The sequence below is a fragment of the Crocodylus siamensis genome, chromosome 1 (assembly GCF_052110815.1).
Source record: "Crocodylus siamensis isolate JL-2025a chromosome 1, ASM5211081v1, whole genome shotgun sequence".
Classification (NCBI taxonomy): Eukaryota; Metazoa; Chordata; order Crocodylia; family Crocodylidae; genus Crocodylus; species Crocodylus siamensis.
Window position 1 is genome coordinate 379,948,831 of NC_143395.1, and position 16,142 is coordinate 379,964,972.

The 16,142-nt window shown below is 42.3% G+C and overlaps 1 protein-coding gene across 2 annotated transcripts in view; it reads left to right on the forward strand.

Annotated features, from left to right (window-relative positions):
- FLT1 (fms related receptor tyrosine kinase 1) overlaps positions 1 to 16,142 on the forward strand; it is a 155,907-nt gene that overhangs the window by 93,886 nt on the left and 45,879 nt on the right. For both annotated transcript variants that reach the window (XM_090028283.1, XM_090028293.1), the window contains exons 13-15: positions 3,114 to 3,401; positions 8,366 to 8,512; positions 12,274 to 12,405. In XM_090028283.1, the coding sequence (XP_089884409.1) occupies positions 3,114 to 3,401; positions 8,366 to 8,512; positions 12,274 to 12,405 (567 nt within the window). The remainder of the gene's footprint in view (positions 1 to 3,113; positions 3,402 to 8,365; positions 8,513 to 12,273; positions 12,406 to 16,142) is intronic.

Genomic DNA, 16,142 nt, shown 5'->3' on the forward strand with positions numbered 1-16,142 from the left:
AGACAATGGGGACCAGTCATTTCTGAGAGACTTCCTGGTCACTGGTGCCATCACAGACTCTAGAACCATGCCTTTGTATCAAATTGAACTACACTAGCTCCCTCCCCCACAGTTTGTCCCTTTCCCTACTTTTTGGGCTGTTTTGCTGGCACACAGCAGGCCCATGGGCGTATTTGCAATTACAGAGGGTGAAACAGGAACAGCTCTGCCTTATCTCCCTGGTTTCCCAATGTCACTAAGCTCATTTTATTTTGAGATTCCTGATGGTACTTGGCAAAGATAAACAAAATCTTCCATCAGGAAACCTGGGAGCTATTTCCACAGGAAGTTTCAAATCACTAAAGTAAATAAAAACCTTTTACAATATTCCCAGCCATGTTACATAGCTAGGCTCAGTTTGTCACAATTAGTGCTGGGTGTCATATATTAGAGGGTTGTCATCTTTAAATAAACCATTAGATTGAAATCTACTAGATTTTGCTTTTGGCCTTAGCTTTTCTTCCCTGGTGATACCTAGGGAATGTCCCAGGTATGACAACATGAAAGCAATACTGAACTTATACTGAATACATTGAATATAGGCCATCTGCCTCTGATTCTCAGAGGGAAAACTTTAATTACATCTTTAGATTTTTGTTTGGCCTATCCCAGCTTTTACAGAGTATTTGTATTTTCCTAAGTAAAAATGTAGCAGTATTTCAGATGGATAGGTTGACATTTCATGATACAAACTGGGCCAAATTCCGGTTTGCCGCAAAGGTGGTGCAGAAACTGAGGCAGATCATGTATCTGAGACAAGAGTCTGATCCATTGATATCATTGCATCTCCTTACAATAGGTCTGAATTTGACCTGATGTTGTATCACAAAACCAACATACTCCCAAAGGAAAATTTTGATCTCAGTAGCTCCTGACTTGCATTGATTTGAATGCGATCAGACTCTTGCCTCATGTAAGCCTAGGTAAATCAAAAAAGTTGCTACACTTGCTTGTCCACACTGAATACAGCCCCATACTTCTTAGTTTTTCACTTTCTTGTGGTATCTCCTCCTCTAGGTGTTACCAAGAGGCTGCATAATCATCTGATTGAAATGGTTTAGAAACCATGTTCCATTAGTGCAAAGGCTGGACTAGATGTCCCTTCCAAATCCCACCAACTCTGTGATTCTACTCTATGATTTAATGATTCTCATCCCTTAAATTAAAGTTTTCCTTGTGACCAGGGATCCTGGTTTTCTCTGATTTAAAAAAATCTCCAATGTTCGGATTAAAGAAGTAACCCTAAATCCACATTTTTCCATGATTAGAATGAAACACCACCATGTTCACAGAAAAATGTGGATTTGGGGTTACTTTTCTAAATATGACTTTAAGAATGAGCGAGAGAGAGAAGGCCAGATTACCATGTAGGACTGTAAGAGAAGTAAGTGTTTGCATAGGTTTTAACATCCCTTTCAGTATCCTTGGCAGTCATCTAATCTTTAACATTTGTATGCCACACCTGAATGGATAATATACATTTTCTTTCCATTGCAACAATGAAGATGGTCTTAAACCACAAAATTATTTAAATTCCCTCTTTGGTCTTTAACACTTCAAGGTTGAAAAGAATGTGAATCTGGGGTTTTGATCCTGAGATGCTTTACCCAAAAGCTAGCATAACAAATCCAAACTCAATATAGAGAGCAGTGGATGTATCTACACAAGACATTTACTGCAGAGTTGCTTAATTAGCTCTGAAGTAAAGTCTCAGCATCTACATGTGTGGCCCTATTAAGCCACAGTAAACTAATAAACACTGCTGTAGGTTAGTACTTGTAAATATAATTACTGTCCTGTGGTGGTGGCATTTAGTGTGCTGCAGCACACATGTAGATGCTGACAGAGCTGGCTGGGGCACAAGAGTGCTTCAGTGTGGGGGCTGCCTGAAAATGTGCCCCACAGTGGAGCACTCTGGTGCACCAGCCAGCCCTTCCAGAGCATGTTGAGCTGGGTTGAAGCAGCCCCAGGCTGGAAGGGTGACACCCGGGCCCTCTGCCAGGTGGGGCTGCTTAGTTCTGGCTCAGTGTGCTGTGGTCTCAGGCACACATGTAAACGCAGTGCCTGGGAACAACAAACTCTAGTGCAAACTGTGCTGGAGTTTATTTAATCACATTAATAACATGTGTAGATGTGCCCAGTGTTGAGCTCAGGTTTTTGTCAAGAAGATTTTATGCATCAAGACAAGAACAAGCAGGCATTAAGAAAAATAATTCCATACCATAAAGGAGGAAACCAGAATGCTAAAAATGAGTACTAGGCACTGTCCCCATCTCTACGGTTCAAGTAGAGTTCAGTCAGGGGTAGTGGAAATTAACAACTGAAACAATTGGAAGAACCCTTCTGTGTCATCAAATTCTGTAAGTCAATTGTACTAAAAAGAGTAAGAAACAATTTAAACAGTGTCAGAATATTAGCTACAATTAAATTAAAGACACTAACATTCAGAACAGAAGCTTTAAGTTGACTTTATTCCAGAACCCTACTCTTACTGTCGCTGGAGTCAGTGGTGTAAAACCTTGACTTCAGTGGGGCAGCATCAAATCTTATTACATGTTCAGGATCTGGACATATTCAATTAATACCAGCCAGTTGTCTCAATAGTCATGAATCACAAGAAGATTCTGAACTGCTCTGTTTGCTTGTGTTCACCAAAATGCTTCTACTTCTTTGTACCATTTCACCAACTGTAGCTGAAAGAAGGTAGTTCTCACTTTGTAAATGTTCCCTCTTTAAAGCTTTTGGTACTTTCTCTTAGAATGCCCTTACCTGATGAGCCAAACCCTGAGCTAGCACAAATCAGTTGGCTCAAGTGAAATCACAGAAGCAACATCAATTTTTGCCACTTGTAGATCAGGCCAGTGTGTCCAGTACAAGTGAAGTGTATTGTAGTTGTGGGGACGAATGACAAGCATAGACATGGTCCATTGTGGAAGAAGTAAGGTTAGAGACTCCAGAAGGAAAACATTAAATATTTCCAGCTGACAAACCTTCTGCTTACAGGGAAAACAGTAAATGATTTCTTTTGACTCAATACTTTCCTATAAACTAAAAGTGTTCTTGATTTTTGACAGATGTACCAAATGGATTTCATATTAAGTTGGAAAAAATGCCCATTGAAGGAGAGAACCTGATATTGTCCTGTTCGGTCAGCAAATTCCTGTACAAAGACATTGCCTGGATTTTACCAAGGACAGTTAATCAAACAAAAGCAAAAAAACCTCTCACTAAGGAGTACTCCATTACCCTCCCTCTCACCATCAAGAATGTTTCCCTGGAACACTCAGGCACCTACACCTGCAGAGCACGGAACATATACACAGGGAAAGAAGTGCTTCAAAAGAAAGATGTTACAATTAGAGGTGAGCACTGCAACAAAAAGGCTGTTTACTCTCGGATCCCCAGATATAAAAACACAAGGAATGATTGTACAACACAAAACAATGTAAAACATTAAAGGACTCATTAAAAAGTAACAGTTGTCTCATATCATCTTGATTTTTATTACTGTTGCTACCTTTCAGGCTCTGAGGTGGTGCACCTCCAAAAATGAGTTTGGACATAGGAGTAGCAGCATAACCCATGGGCATCCAGTTCAGTTCAGACGGGTCTGTTCTGCTTTGACAAAGTTGGTGGAAGCTGGGGTTTGGAAGATCCCCTATCCCGCATTTTGTATGATGTGGGGTTTTGTCCCTTGCTGTCTCCTACTGAGTGATAATGAAAACTTTGGACCAGTCTTTTCTTCCACTCTGATACCGGCCTCTTCGAAAGTGGCAAAGCTGCATAAACTGATTAACTTTAAAAACTGCTGTTTTCAGTCAACAATGGACATTTAATAACTTAACTTTAAAGTGCAGAATGAGCACAACTCAGTTTGAGACTGACTGGACTACAGATTTCTATTTTAATCTAATCTTGATGGATTTATAAATATTACCTGCTGAGCAAGTTCTAATGCTTATTTATTTGAAATAATTTTCTATACTAAGTACATTAATCTTAAAAGTATCTTCTCAAGGAAGGCCCTGGGGGTGCAGAAAAGAAATAAAAATGTTGATATGATGCACATACCTATTATATCATTTATAATAATGAAAATTTAAAAACTGATGTGATTCATGTTCCTCCAAATAAATCTAGGTAGTCTTCCAGTGACTGTGTTGGTCAGTGTTTAAAATAAATTACTGTACTACTGTAAAGGCCTGTTGATATCAGTGGGAATTTTGTACCTGGCACAAACTTGTTTGAAGATACAGGAATTTGCAACATTATAATTATTTCATTATGAGAAGTGCTACAGTTACCCCATTGACAAGTTTACAGGCATTACATCAAAATGTTTAATACATTTTTCCAAATTTAAATTTAAAATTAAGTCCATTAAAAGACACCCCTTCCTTTTGGTATGCAAATGAAAATAGGATTTATTATGGGGATTAAGAAATGGTCAAACTACTGAAAGAGAACTAAGGATAATCTAAATTTCCTCTTAAGAATTTCCTTTTCTTCATGATTTTGCTATGAGGAGTGTCTGTGTATTATAAATTCTGTATAAGGAAGAAGTTACTATTTTTAATAGATCTGATAACTTTATTTTTTTACAATCCATAGCCTTTATTATTTTTGGTTTCATTTATGATTGATCATTTATATAGGGTTTACATAAGCCATAACAAAACCAACCTAAGTGACCAAAATAACTTCAGCAAAGGAACAAAGTGGCTGTGCTTTTAAAATAGAGGGTGACAACATGACAACTTTTGTGCTTGGGAACTCACCAGACTATTTCCTCCTTTAGGTATTGGGACTGTGTCCCACGGCTAAACTCGTCTTTCACGTGGGAATTGCTTTTGTCAAGTGTGAAAGGGTAAACAATAGCATTTCCCCATAATGCCAGTTGCATGGAGCCTAAAATGCTTAGAAAACAATTGATAACCTGGAAGTTGTCAGAGTAAAGAAAAGAATAATCGTTTGTATCTTGAAATGTTACCTATAGCCTTCTTGCATACAGTAGCTGTTTTGTTCATTATTAGTATGATGGCTTCCAGAAACAATGTGTCCTTGCAAAGGAACTTGGGTCTCTCTTACATGCTTAAAAAGCAAGTGGAATAATTGGTAATCACTGTCAAAATGGGGAAAGCTTGTCTTGTTGTATTTGAAAGTGTTCAGAAAAATCACAGTGCAGTTGCTTGTAGCAGTCAGTTGCTGGAAACAACCTTGTGATAAGAGTTTGGGTCACAAATGATATGATGGAGATTAGAAATGTCTCTCTGTGGAATTGTTGAGTGATGATGTATACCACATTGGCCTGCGAGACATCTTGGTAGCCACTTCCTAGTCTATGGCCAGTGCTCCAACAGCCATACTGTACAATGCTGAGCGAATGCCCCTACCTGAGTCCAGTGCTGGCAGGCATAGAAGAAAGAACTTCAATTAAATTGTGAGAGGAAAGGGTTCCACAACTGAAGGCCAGAGTGGGAGGAAAAAAAAGAGCCCTTGTCACTGCTGATCTTGCCAGCTAACTGGGAGAATCTTGTCATTCTGGAAGTTTGTGTAAGTTCTGTTAAATAGCACATTACTTGGGAAGAAAAACATGTAATTTAAGACTATATTCCTTTAAAAAAGTATTTAAATGAAACTGTGTATTTATATTGTCCTACTTGTTAATAAAACCAAACAAGCTTAACACCCAGAAGCTGAAGAGGGTAAAAGGTTGCGAAACTACAAGCTGTATAACATTTCAGTGCTTTTCCAAATGCCAAAACTCATTTTGAAAATAAGGATTTTTCTTTCATTGTCACTGTGCTCTTCTGGTTTTTGTAACATCCCATAAATCTCCTGGACCACCTTCTGTGTACAATGAGGTTCTTTACGAAAAAAAACTGAGAGCAGAATTGGTCCATTATCCTATGTTTATGACCTCACAGTCAGATATGGAGACTATGAGTGTGATACTCAATATCCAGTATAAGGGAAGAATGCTCAAAAGCACTCTCCATTGACTTGCTCTGTGTGTACCTAATTGAAATGTTTCCATTGACTTTGACTAGAACAGAGTTACATCAATATTGGGTGCTTTAAAACATCCTATTGTATGGCTTACCTACAGTATCAAACAGAAGACACAGGTGGTCTGAAAGAGCAAAGCCATGTCCTTGAAAACCATCCAGTTGTGCCAGGGAAATTATTAAAATGTGTGAATGATGACTGGATCTAAGTTTTAAGCGAGGTATTTTTTCTCATTACGAAAATCCATCTTTAGTGTATGGCTATAAACAAATTAAAATTAATCAAAAATAACTTACAAAATGTGTGATTTGCCTTTATTCTGTCATCTTGTTACACTTTATTTTGAATGCCATGGCATTCCTGCTTTATTGTAATCATTTATAAATATAAAACTTGAACCTGCTATCTTAAATTTTCTAGTCAGCTTGATCAGGAAAACTGGGAAACCAAATGTAAATATCATGGATCCATAGCTGAAAAGAGGGTAATCTTGTTGGCTGGGAGAAAACATTGTTGATAATATAATGTGATAGGGATTTGATTAAGATTAACGTCTAAGCTTCATCTGCTGGCATTGTTTATAGACTGAAAACTGACTACTTGCTGCACTGTAAGCTATAAGAGTTATTGCCCCAAGGAATTTACAGATAAAATGAATCATTCAGAGATACTGGATGGGTGTGCTGAACTTGACTTCAAGGGGTAATGGTGGAAAACTTTCAGTGCCCTTGCTTTTATATGTATTACACATTATACATAGGAGGCTGGCTTTATTGAAAAGTTTTTCATCAAAATCAGATAACAGAATTATAGTAAGAATAGAAACACTTGTTAGATAATGGAGTCCAATCTCTAGGAAGGATATAATACACTCAGTAAAGAATGTGTCTTATTGCTGTTAAAATATTTGACAAAGTTTTTTGCTGTCTCTCATCCCACTGAAGAGTTTCTAATTTTATTAGTACATTAGTAAAATCTAATCCTGGAAGTTTCCTTGAAAGAAAAATTTCAGAGTGAAGCAATTCCTGCAGGAACTGGGAATTCAGGAAGAGCTATAGTGCATCGTCTCTTGCTCAACCTTTACAAAACCAAAATACAAAAGGGATATTATGAGAAGTTGCAATGGTGGCAGAAAGTTGTGCTGTATGATTGACAGTGCTGTAGAGATCCTGATCTTTGTCATTACAGCCTTAGTTCTGTGGAAAAAGGAGGGAAGAAACATATGGTTTGGGAGATGATGAGGAAAAGAACATTAGTGTCAATTGTTTCTCTTATTACAGAGATGACTCTAATGCTGTGTTTTAAAACTTATTTGGGGTTCCTCTATCCTTGATTGGAACGTTCATTTTGTACAGAATCAGAGCACATTGCAGGTGTACATCCAGTATATAATATACTTTCAAGACAGTTGTTGCAATAAATATTGTGTCATCACATTTGATTTTTATCACATTTGTATGAATGTTAACAGATAATAGTGACTATTGTAAAAGGGGAGTTGTGTATTGTGATATGGTGTAAAATCCAAGAGCCCAGCTTCTACTTCTTGAGTTGCTGTTTTAAGAACTTGCATTTTATGATGGGGGCACTACCTGGGGAAAATGGATACATTTCTTACAAATTCAGTTTTGTCTGGTTAGTTCTCAAGTGTTTTTGCCAAATTCAGTTTTGTCTTGTTAGTTCTTAAGTGTTTGTGTAATATAAAAACTAAAGAACTTATGCAGACTGATGCCTACTGCTCTGTGATTCAGTGCTGACAACTCTGGTTTTGTAGTATGATAGTTTACTGCAAAAGGCTCATAATAATGTCGATCTTCACAGTTTTATAAATAATGAAACTTTCATTCATGTACACATCCAGTAGAATATTGCATAAAACTATCGCTGATGCAAAAATACTCATTCAAAAACTAACGCCACTAACCTATTAAAAAACTTGTCCTTATAATTTGTTTCTCCTGAAGATAGTGTCTTCCCATGTAGATTATTTATCTTTTGTTTGTAAGAAAATGCAAAGGAACTTTAACACAATATCTGAAAAAAGCATTTCTTGTTAAATCATGTGGATTATGACTGATATAGTGCCCAATTACAGTTGATTAAGGGGAATAATCTTTAATTAAGAAGGAATCACCAGGTCACATTAAAAGCTCTTTTGTAAATAAGGATATTAATTAGAATGGGGAAATAATTACGTTAGTAGAATGTCTCCAGAAAGCTTTCACATTGTGATACTTTAAAGCAGCCCTGCAAGAGATTGTACTTTAAACAGATGTTTGCAGGCATGTCATAACTGAAGTATCATTTTATTTTATAGCTCAAGAAGCCCCATCCCTCCTGCGCAACCTCAGTGATCAGACAGTGAACTCCAGCAACTCTGCTGCATTAGAATGTCAAGTGCAAGGCATCCCAGAGCCCCAGATATTCTGGTTTAAAAACCACGAAGAAATACATGAAGAACCAGGTGAGAGCAACATCCTTTTTTACCTTCTCTTATAGCTGCTTTACACGTATGGTAGATAGATACCTCTATGGAACCTATTCCCTATGGTACTCAAATACTTCACAATGGGCATGTCTACATGAGACACTACTACATGGTTGTTACCGAGCATTTATTTTGTACTTGTATTAGCAAGTACGAAATAAATGTGCATTAACCAGAGTTACTGCACAGTAGTGCTGGCAAACATCTTTCAGGAGATGCTACTGTGCAGTAGTCTAATACTGTGCAGTAGCATATTAGCACTGTCCATGCTGTGATGCGCTACTGCACATATTTTGTAGCTACTGCGCAATCAGCATTTTGTATAGACATACCCACTCTTTAGTGTATTTATTCCTCCCCACATCCTTGTGCAGCAGGGAAACATTATTTTATAGATGGAGAGCTAAGAAACAGAGGCTAAGTAACTTGCAAACAGTCACACAGAAGTTTCTGGTAGCACAGGATTTGAACTTCCATTTCCCAAATGCTGAGACAGCATCCTCATTAGAGAAGGACTTTGTGAAGGATTAGAGAATTAGAGAAGGATTCTGCAGTGTGATACAGCTGCAGAAAAAGCAAATGCAGTTTTGGACTGCATCAACAGGAGCACTAGATGAGAGGTGATAATGCCCCTTTATTTGATACTGGCTAGATCTCATTTAGAGTACTGTGCGCAGTTTTGGGCAGCTCTAAAAAGGATGTGGAGAGGTTAGAGTCCAGAGGCTGGTGAAAAAATGATAAATGGCTTGGAAGACAAGTTATATGAGGAGAGGTTGAAAGGAATACGCATATGCAGCTTGGAAAAAAAGGCACTTAAAAGGGGGACATGATAATTTCATAGATACTAGGGGCTGGAAGAGACCTTACAGATCATCGGGTCCAGCCCTCCTGCACTTGGCCTGGAAAGACCACTGGGCTCAGATGACCCCAGCAAGATGGGCATCAAGACGTTTTTTGAAGATTGCCAGGGTGGGTGACTGTATCACCTCTGGGGGGAACCTGTTCCAAACCCTCGGCACCCAACTTATAAAGAAATTTTTCCTTATGTCTAGCCTAAAGTGATCCTCAGTCAGCTTGTGCCCTTTATTTCTTATCCTCCCCTGGGTGGCCTTGGTGAACAGTTGCTCCTCCAGGCCCTGATGTACACCTTGATATACTTATAGGCTGCCACCAAGTCCCCTCTGAGTCTTCTCTTCTCCAGGCTGAACAGTCCCAAGTCTTTCAGCCTCTTCTCATATGACCTGGTCTCTAGGCCTCTAAACATGCATGTGGCCCTCCTTTAGACTCTCAAGCTTCTCCACATCCTTCCTGAAGTGCGGCGCCCAGAACTGGACCCAAACTCCAGCTGCAATCTCACCAAGGCCAAGTAGAGTAGGAGGATGACATCCTTCGCTTTGCTTGAGATACCTCAGTAGATGCGTGCCAGTGTTTGATTAGCTCTGCCAGCTACAGCATCGCATTGGTGGCTCATGTTCATTTTGTCGTCTATCACATCACCCAGGCCTCATTCAGATGTGGTGCTAGCAAGCTGCTAAGCCTATAAGTGTGTTATGGATTATTTCTCCCCAGATGGAGCACTTTACATTTCTTTGTATTAAATGACATCTGGTTGAAGTCTGACCACCTCACAAGCCTGTTTAGGTTAGCCTGTATTGCCAGCCTGTCTTCAAGAGTAACCACACTCCCCCATAATTTGGTGTCATCAGCAAACTTTGTTAGTTCGCTTTTAATACCAAAATCCAAATCCTTGATGAATGTGTTGAAAAGTTTTGCTGCAAAACTTGAAGCGAAAGTTTTGCTGCAAAATATGAAGCAAGATCCTCTTCACCCTTCCAAAAGCATAATTGACATCAAATTTTGAATTTGATAGTAGCTCTGAAACCGACCTGTGCTGCTCAGCCTTAACCATTGGCATTGAGGTGTAGACAGCAGTTTTGTAATCATCAGGCAGTTCCACGGTGCAGGCACAGTGCAAGGACCCGGTGAACCATTTGAACTGCTCCATGGCTCTCTCCATCCTTGGGCTGCTCGGCCCACCCCTCACCCCTGTATCGGACAGCCCGCCCCTCAGCCCATGGCAGTGGTGGCAGAGCGCAACCCCCTGCCTGGCCTCAGCCTGTTGGCCTGCCCCCACCCATCCTAGAGGGAAGGGCCCATGACATGCATGCCTTAAGGACTGCCATAAAAAGGAGGGAGGACTCTTTTTTTCCCCCCTCAGAACAGAGGGTAGGACACATGATATTACAACAAAGATTGGATATTTGGAAAAATGTTTTCACTTAGTCTGTTCCACTGCTTCACCATTCGATTTAGGGAAGCTGTGGAATCTTCTTCACTGGAGATTTTCAAGAAGAGATTGAAGAAGTACTGGTCAAGGATGATTTAGGAATAGCTATGCCTGCAGGGTGCTGTGAAGAGCAGTGGTTAGAAGTACAGGAGATGGTGGAATTGGGTGTGTCATACAGATCACATATCGTTTGAAGATCATGAGAAGAGCTCTGAAGCCCAGAGATGGTGAAATTGGAAAGACCTGTACTCAGCAACAGGAGAATGAAACAGAACTCTACAAGTGGCTTGGTTACAAAAGAAAATTAAAGGAACTGGGATAAGTTCCAGAAAGGGGAGCTCTGGCTCCCCAGTTAGGATGTGTGATGTGGAGAGTTGAGTTTGGAGTCTGTCTCTCAGGCATAGGCAACTGGTAAGGGGGGCATGGGGGCTTAAGTGCTCCCCCAACAAGGCTGTTCCCACCGCCAATGCTGCTGGCGGCTTCTGCAGGTGCTCACCAGCTCCATCCCCACCACCACTGCCGGTGGCTTCTGTGGGTGCCCCCCCCAGACTCAGGAGGCACCAGTCCCCCATGCTCTCAGGGTGTCTCCGTATCCCATGCTTCTGGGCTTTGCTTAAAGCAATCCGAATATAAAACCCAGTCTCTCATCACAAAACCTGGGTAGGTTTGTGTCCAAGTTTCTGGTTTGGAGCATCTTCAGTTATTATATAAGGCAAGTAAACTGGAAAGAAATCCCACAGCATTAACTCACAACATCCTCATTAGAGGTGTAACTAGGACGTTCTGCACCCTGAATGTAGTAGTGGCTAGGCAGTGCCAGTGGCGAGGTCATCAGTGGCTAGGCTGGCCATCATTCTTGTACCGCCTCTAAGTCAGTGCCTGGGACTAGTGCCCTGCTCACTCACCCTTAGTTACAGTACTGGTACACATACACCAATAGCAAGTATCAAGATACATTCAGGACTTAATCCTGCAAAATCATAGCACTGCCTGCCTGTGCATGGCAGGGTGTTGAACTAAAGCTAGTCAAGGGTGTTGAACTAATAATGCACTGATCTAGCCAACTACATAGATGTCTAATGTGCGTATCAGTAAATATTATTGACTTCATAAGACTCTTCTGGTGTTTAAAGTTAATATCATGTTAAAATTACTTGGCTAGATGAAGGTCTAATCTTAGTACTAAGCGCTGCATACAGTAATGAGTGCTTTCAGGATCATTTTTGGAAACTGAGCCTATTTACAAATACAAATACTGAGCACACATCAGTTTCTAACAAACTCCCAGGATATTCAAACTTCTTTGACTTTTATGCAGATAACATTGCACTATCTGGTCCATAATTCAGATTTCCTTTTCTGAACACATAATCGTCAGGAAATGTTACAGAAGCAGCTGTTTTTGTTTAGATTCTGTCTCCTGCTTATTTAAAAATCTTTCATTTCACAGGAATAATTTTAGGACCAGGAGGCAGAATGCTGTTTATTGAAAGAGTCAAAGAAGAGGATGAGGGACTTTACCAGTGTGTAGCCACCAACTTGAAAGGCTCCGTGGAGAGTGCAGCTTATGTCACAGTACAAGGTAAATCATTGCATGATAAAACATTGCTCTAAGTCAGGGGTCCTTCATTTTTTCAGACTCAAGGCACCCCTCCAAAACTTTTCAGAATTTAATGGCACCCCATTAGAAAGACTAATATAAATAGATCATGAATTATAATATAAACATTATAAGTCTAGTATTCATGAATATGTTACTACTATTGATACCTTGGGCTGTAGGGGACAGTCTGGGATCTCCGGCCAGAGGTACAAAGTGTTGGATTGTACATGTAGCATGTGGGGGGTGCTGAGGGAGTGAGAAGATGAGGGCATGGACAAAAGGGCTCAGGAGGTGCAGGAGGCTGGCTAAGAGAGTGTCATAACATGGTCATTGTGCTGCACGCCTTTTACAGTGGCTATGCTCTTGCTGCAGTCTTTCTCAGTCCGACATTGCAGTGTCTTCTAGAAACAGAAGTGTGTGTGTCACGTGGTCCTGTCCCACACACCTCTATGTTCAGGAAGTCTGTCGGAGTCAAACTAGGAAGCAGCTGTAGGAGAAAGCTGCACCTGTCTGCATTATATGATGCTGCCTACATATAGACACGCTGCTTCTGCTGCAGCTGCTTCTCAGTTTGGTTCCAATGTGTCTCCTGAAAACAGAAGCGTGCAGGGTAGGTTCACTCCACAGTGGTGGCAGGAGTGGTACTGGTGTTGTGATACCCCTGGCAGGTTCTTGTGGTACCCCGATTAAGAATGACTGCTTTAAGTTATTGTTCTCTATTGATATACTTTTGCCTTTTCCATCTGCTTTTCTCTCTGTCTCCATTACAAACTGCAGAGGCAGATAAGAAGCATTTTAAGCAGGTTGCAAAGGAAGCCCAGCAGGAAAAGCTAACTCAGAATGTGTTTATATTGACTTGAAAAGAGGAATTGCTTCAGTCCAACAAAGAGAGGGTCAGGGTAGAAGGTAGATGTAAATTTAGCATTAGAAACAAAACAATTGCTGCTCATTCATTTTCCCCAACTCAGGTTACTGTTAGAGGAATGAGACATAGTATTTTCAGTTTCTTGGTTTTAATACAAAATGGGCTGCTAAATCCAGCCAGAGGACTTTACCCATGATAGTCACATAATTTTCAAAGGCAGTTACTGTGAGAGCTAGGTATTATTATTATCATTCACCCTCCTCAGGATAATCATGCTGTTCATTTAAATTGCCCGATCCTTTTCGCAGTCTTGCTCAGCTCTTAGTCTCAATGAGATCTTATGGTGGTGAGTTCCATGACTATTTGTGCACTTATGGAAAGTATGGTCACATTTAAAGTTGTTACTTTTCAGCTTTGTTGAATATCCTGTTAGATGTCTCTCCTGAGACAGGGAGAATAGATTTAACTTCTCTCAGACCAGGCATTAATCTGTAAATTCATATTTGTGTATTCATCTCCCTTCCAAGGAAAATAGTCCAAACATCTTCATTACACAGAATATTAGCACTTCCAGGCAGGGATCATGTCTTCCTGTCTGTGTTTTTACAGCTCCTAAAATATAATGGGATCACATTCCTGATTGTTTGGGTACTAACACACCACAGCTATCTAAGCAAATCAGTACTGACTTTGAGCTGCAAGTCCTTCAGCTGTCTTGCGGTATCACTTTTGGTATGTGTATCTATCACTTTAAGAAGTCAGAGGCATGTAAGAGAGCTCATGATCTGGGCTATGTACAGATAAACAAAGAACCTATTGCCCTTGTGAATAATTTTATATGTAGAGGGGCTATTCTGAAAAACAACTGGTCTTTGAGTGCTAGCTCTCATGTATTAAAGAATATATCCTACTGAATAACTACTTTTTCTGGTCAAAGTGATGTTGTCTTCTATTGAATATTACTCTGGGGCCTGGGAGCATGGCCACCTCCCCTTGCGGGGTCTGCTCCCTACTGGGGTCTCTGGCGCGCCAGCTGGAGGAGCTCCAGGCCACAGTCCAGAGACTGCGTGCCATCAGGGACTGCGAGCAGGAGACAGACTCCTACTGCCAGGCCCTTCTCCCCCGGGAGCCGCAGGGGAGAGCTCCGTCTCTCTCCACAACTAAAGAGGACTCTGGGACCTCCCGCTCTGCCCAGTCAGGGGCATGGACCAAGGTGGTCAAGGGCCCCAAGGCCCACAGCACCAAGGCCCCTCCCTCGCCGGAGCTTAGCAACAGGTTCGCACCTCTTGCAGCCCCGGCAGAGCCTGCTCAGTTGCAGGCAACCCAGGCTCAACCGCAGCTACTGGCCCCGCTCTCCCCAAGTCAAGGCGAAAGATGTTTGTTGTGGGAGACTCCATCCTGCGGGGCACTGAGGAGGCAATCTGCCGCCCCGACCCCTTAGCCCAGGAAGTCTGCTGCTTCCCGGGGGCCCGCATCCGAGACATTGCGGAGAGGATCCCACAGCTCCTCCGGCCCACAGACCACTACCCCATGCTCCTTATTCACGTGAGCACCAATGACACGGCTCGGAGCACCCCCAGCCGGGTCGTGAGGCGCTACAGGGAGTTGGGAGCGGGGCTTAGGGGTCTGGGAGCTCAGGTGGTGTTTTCGTCGATCCTCCCAGTCTCGGTCTATGGGCTGAGGAGGGAGAGGAGGATCCACGCAGTGAACCAAAGACTGCGGAGCTGGTGTCACCGGGAAGGCTTTGGCTTCCATGACCACAGCCCGCTCTTTGGCGAGAGAGGCAGCGAGCTGCTGGGAAGAGATGGCCTCCACCTCTCTCCCCCGGGGAGGAGGCTCTTCTCAGCCAGGCTGGCTGACCTGCTCCACCGGGCTTTAAACTAAGCCCGCTGTGGGATGGGGGAAAAATGCCACTGCTGGCCCGCTGAGCGACCCTTGCAAAGCCAGCAGACCAAGGGACTTAAGGGAGCCCACCCCTGCCCCAGCCCTGGCACAATCTGTGGGCAAGGCAAGAGCCCCCAAGGGCACACTTGCCTGCCTGTACACTAATGCCAGGAGCCTGGGCAACAACCAGGACGAGCTCGTCCTCCTGCTCGTGCAAAGAATTATGATGTCATTGGGATAACAGAGACCTGGTGGGACTCCACCCATGACTGGACCACGGGTATAGAGGGCTATACCCTGTACAGGAGGGATCGTGTTGACAAAAGGGGCGGGGGTGTAGCTCTCTATGTGAAGGAAAGCTACATGTCCCTGCAAGCTGATGTTGGCGACCGGCATGGACAGCTAGAGACCCTCTGGGTAAAAATTCGTGGGAAAAATGGCACAGGGGACACAACGGTGGGAGTCTACTACAGACCTCCCACTCAAAGTCCTGAGCTTGACCAGGAGTTTGCCTGGGAACTGACTGAGGCCGCTTGATCCAGGACCTTGGTTGTCATGGGTGACTTCAATTACCCGGACATCTCGTGGGAAGATCACTCAGCAAAATCTGAGCGGGCGCAAAGCTTTCTCTTGTGCGTGGATGACCTCTACCTGACTCAAGAAGTCTATGGGCCAATGAGAGGCAAAGCGCTGCTCGACCTGGTACTGGCTACGGGGGACGACCTAATCGGTGACCTAGTGATCGATGGGAAGCTGGGTGACAGCGACCACGAGCTGATCACCTTCACCATCCGCCGTAAAGCTGGCAAGTCAGTCAGCAACACAGAAGTCCTTGACTTCAGAAAAGCCAACTTTGACAAGCTCAAGAGGCTAGTTGGTCAGGCCCTCAGGGACTGTGACCCCAGGGAGATGGGAGTTCGGGAAGAGTAGTTGCTTCTCAAGGAAGTGATCCTCAATGCACAAGCTA